Here is a 917-nt window from a genome sequence, read left to right as displayed (position 1 = left end):
AGGTTTTCTCCCACACTTAGCAGTGGTTTCCTCCTCCTAGTATTCCACAGAGGAATTTAAGCCCAGCTCTGAGCTGGGTCAGTCTTAGTCCTGAGCCAGGACTTTCCCATCCCTCTAAAAGGTGTGGAAATGCCCAAATTTCCCCTTCATTTTTGGGAAGCTGCTGCTTTAAAAATATTAATTAACCAGGTGATAATTGAAGGAACGTTTGTGCTCTCAACAAATCCCATTGTGGAGCTCTGGGTCCTCCAAGGAATCCTGTGGAATTACTCCATGGGGAAGAAATCCTCATTTTCACTAAGAGTTCCTTCTGACAATACAAGTTTAATTGGGAGATAACAATTTCCTGGGAAACTTTTGGAAGCTCAGGAAGCTCAAAGGGTGTTTTCCTCACTCCCAATCCCGTTTTTTCCCCCCAATTCTCACCTGGTCCTAGCTTGGAAATTGCATATAAAAGGTCGTAGTTGATGACTGGAGTTGCATCTTCCACTTGTTTCCAATCCACGGGGGGAGAGGCAGGAGGGGAAATCAGGAACTGCTTGTCTGGATTTGGAGGGGCCAAGTGGGAGCTTCCAATGTGCAAAGTCTGGGAATAAAAAAAAAAAAGGCAGGAAAGCCCAAAGCTGGGTCATTATTATCCAGGAATTTGTCACTCAGGAGGGATTTGAAGGCTGGGAGAGGTGGTGTTGTTCCCTGCCAGGGACTCGGGGTGGCAGCACGAGCCAGGATTCCACAGCCAAGCCCCCACATCCAATTCCCAGCAAACTTCCAAGGAAGTTCCCTTTAAATCCCCTGGTTTCCCTTGAAATTAATTTTTTTTTGATTTGAATATATTTTATTTCTATTTCTGCCCATAAAATCCCGGAGTGGGAGGAAGCTGGACCTGGCCTTTAATGACAAATGGGGTGGGAAGGCAA

The 917-nt window shown here is 45.9% G+C and overlaps 1 protein-coding gene across 1 annotated transcript in view; it reads right to left on the bottom strand.

The window, feature by feature from the left end:
* RCAN1 (regulator of calcineurin 1) overlaps window positions 1–628 on the bottom strand; it is a gene marked incomplete at its 5' end in the record, with an annotated part of 5261 nt that extends 4633 nt beyond the window's left edge. The window contains one exon of the mRNA XM_029964952.1: window positions 427–628. Within this exon, the coding sequence (XP_029820812.1) occupies window positions 427–628 (202 nt within the window). The remainder of the gene's footprint in view (window positions 1–426) is intronic.
* Window positions 629–917: the final 289 nt, after the last annotated feature.

Source organism: Manacus vitellinus, unplaced genomic scaffold, assembly GCF_001715985.3.
Source record: "Manacus vitellinus isolate BGI_N305 unplaced genomic scaffold, ASM171598v3 scaffold_86_pilon, whole genome shotgun sequence".
Taxonomy (NCBI): domain Eukaryota; kingdom Metazoa; phylum Chordata; class Aves; order Passeriformes; family Pipridae; genus Manacus; species Manacus vitellinus.
This window is presented reverse-complemented; position numbering and strand designations above follow the sequence as displayed.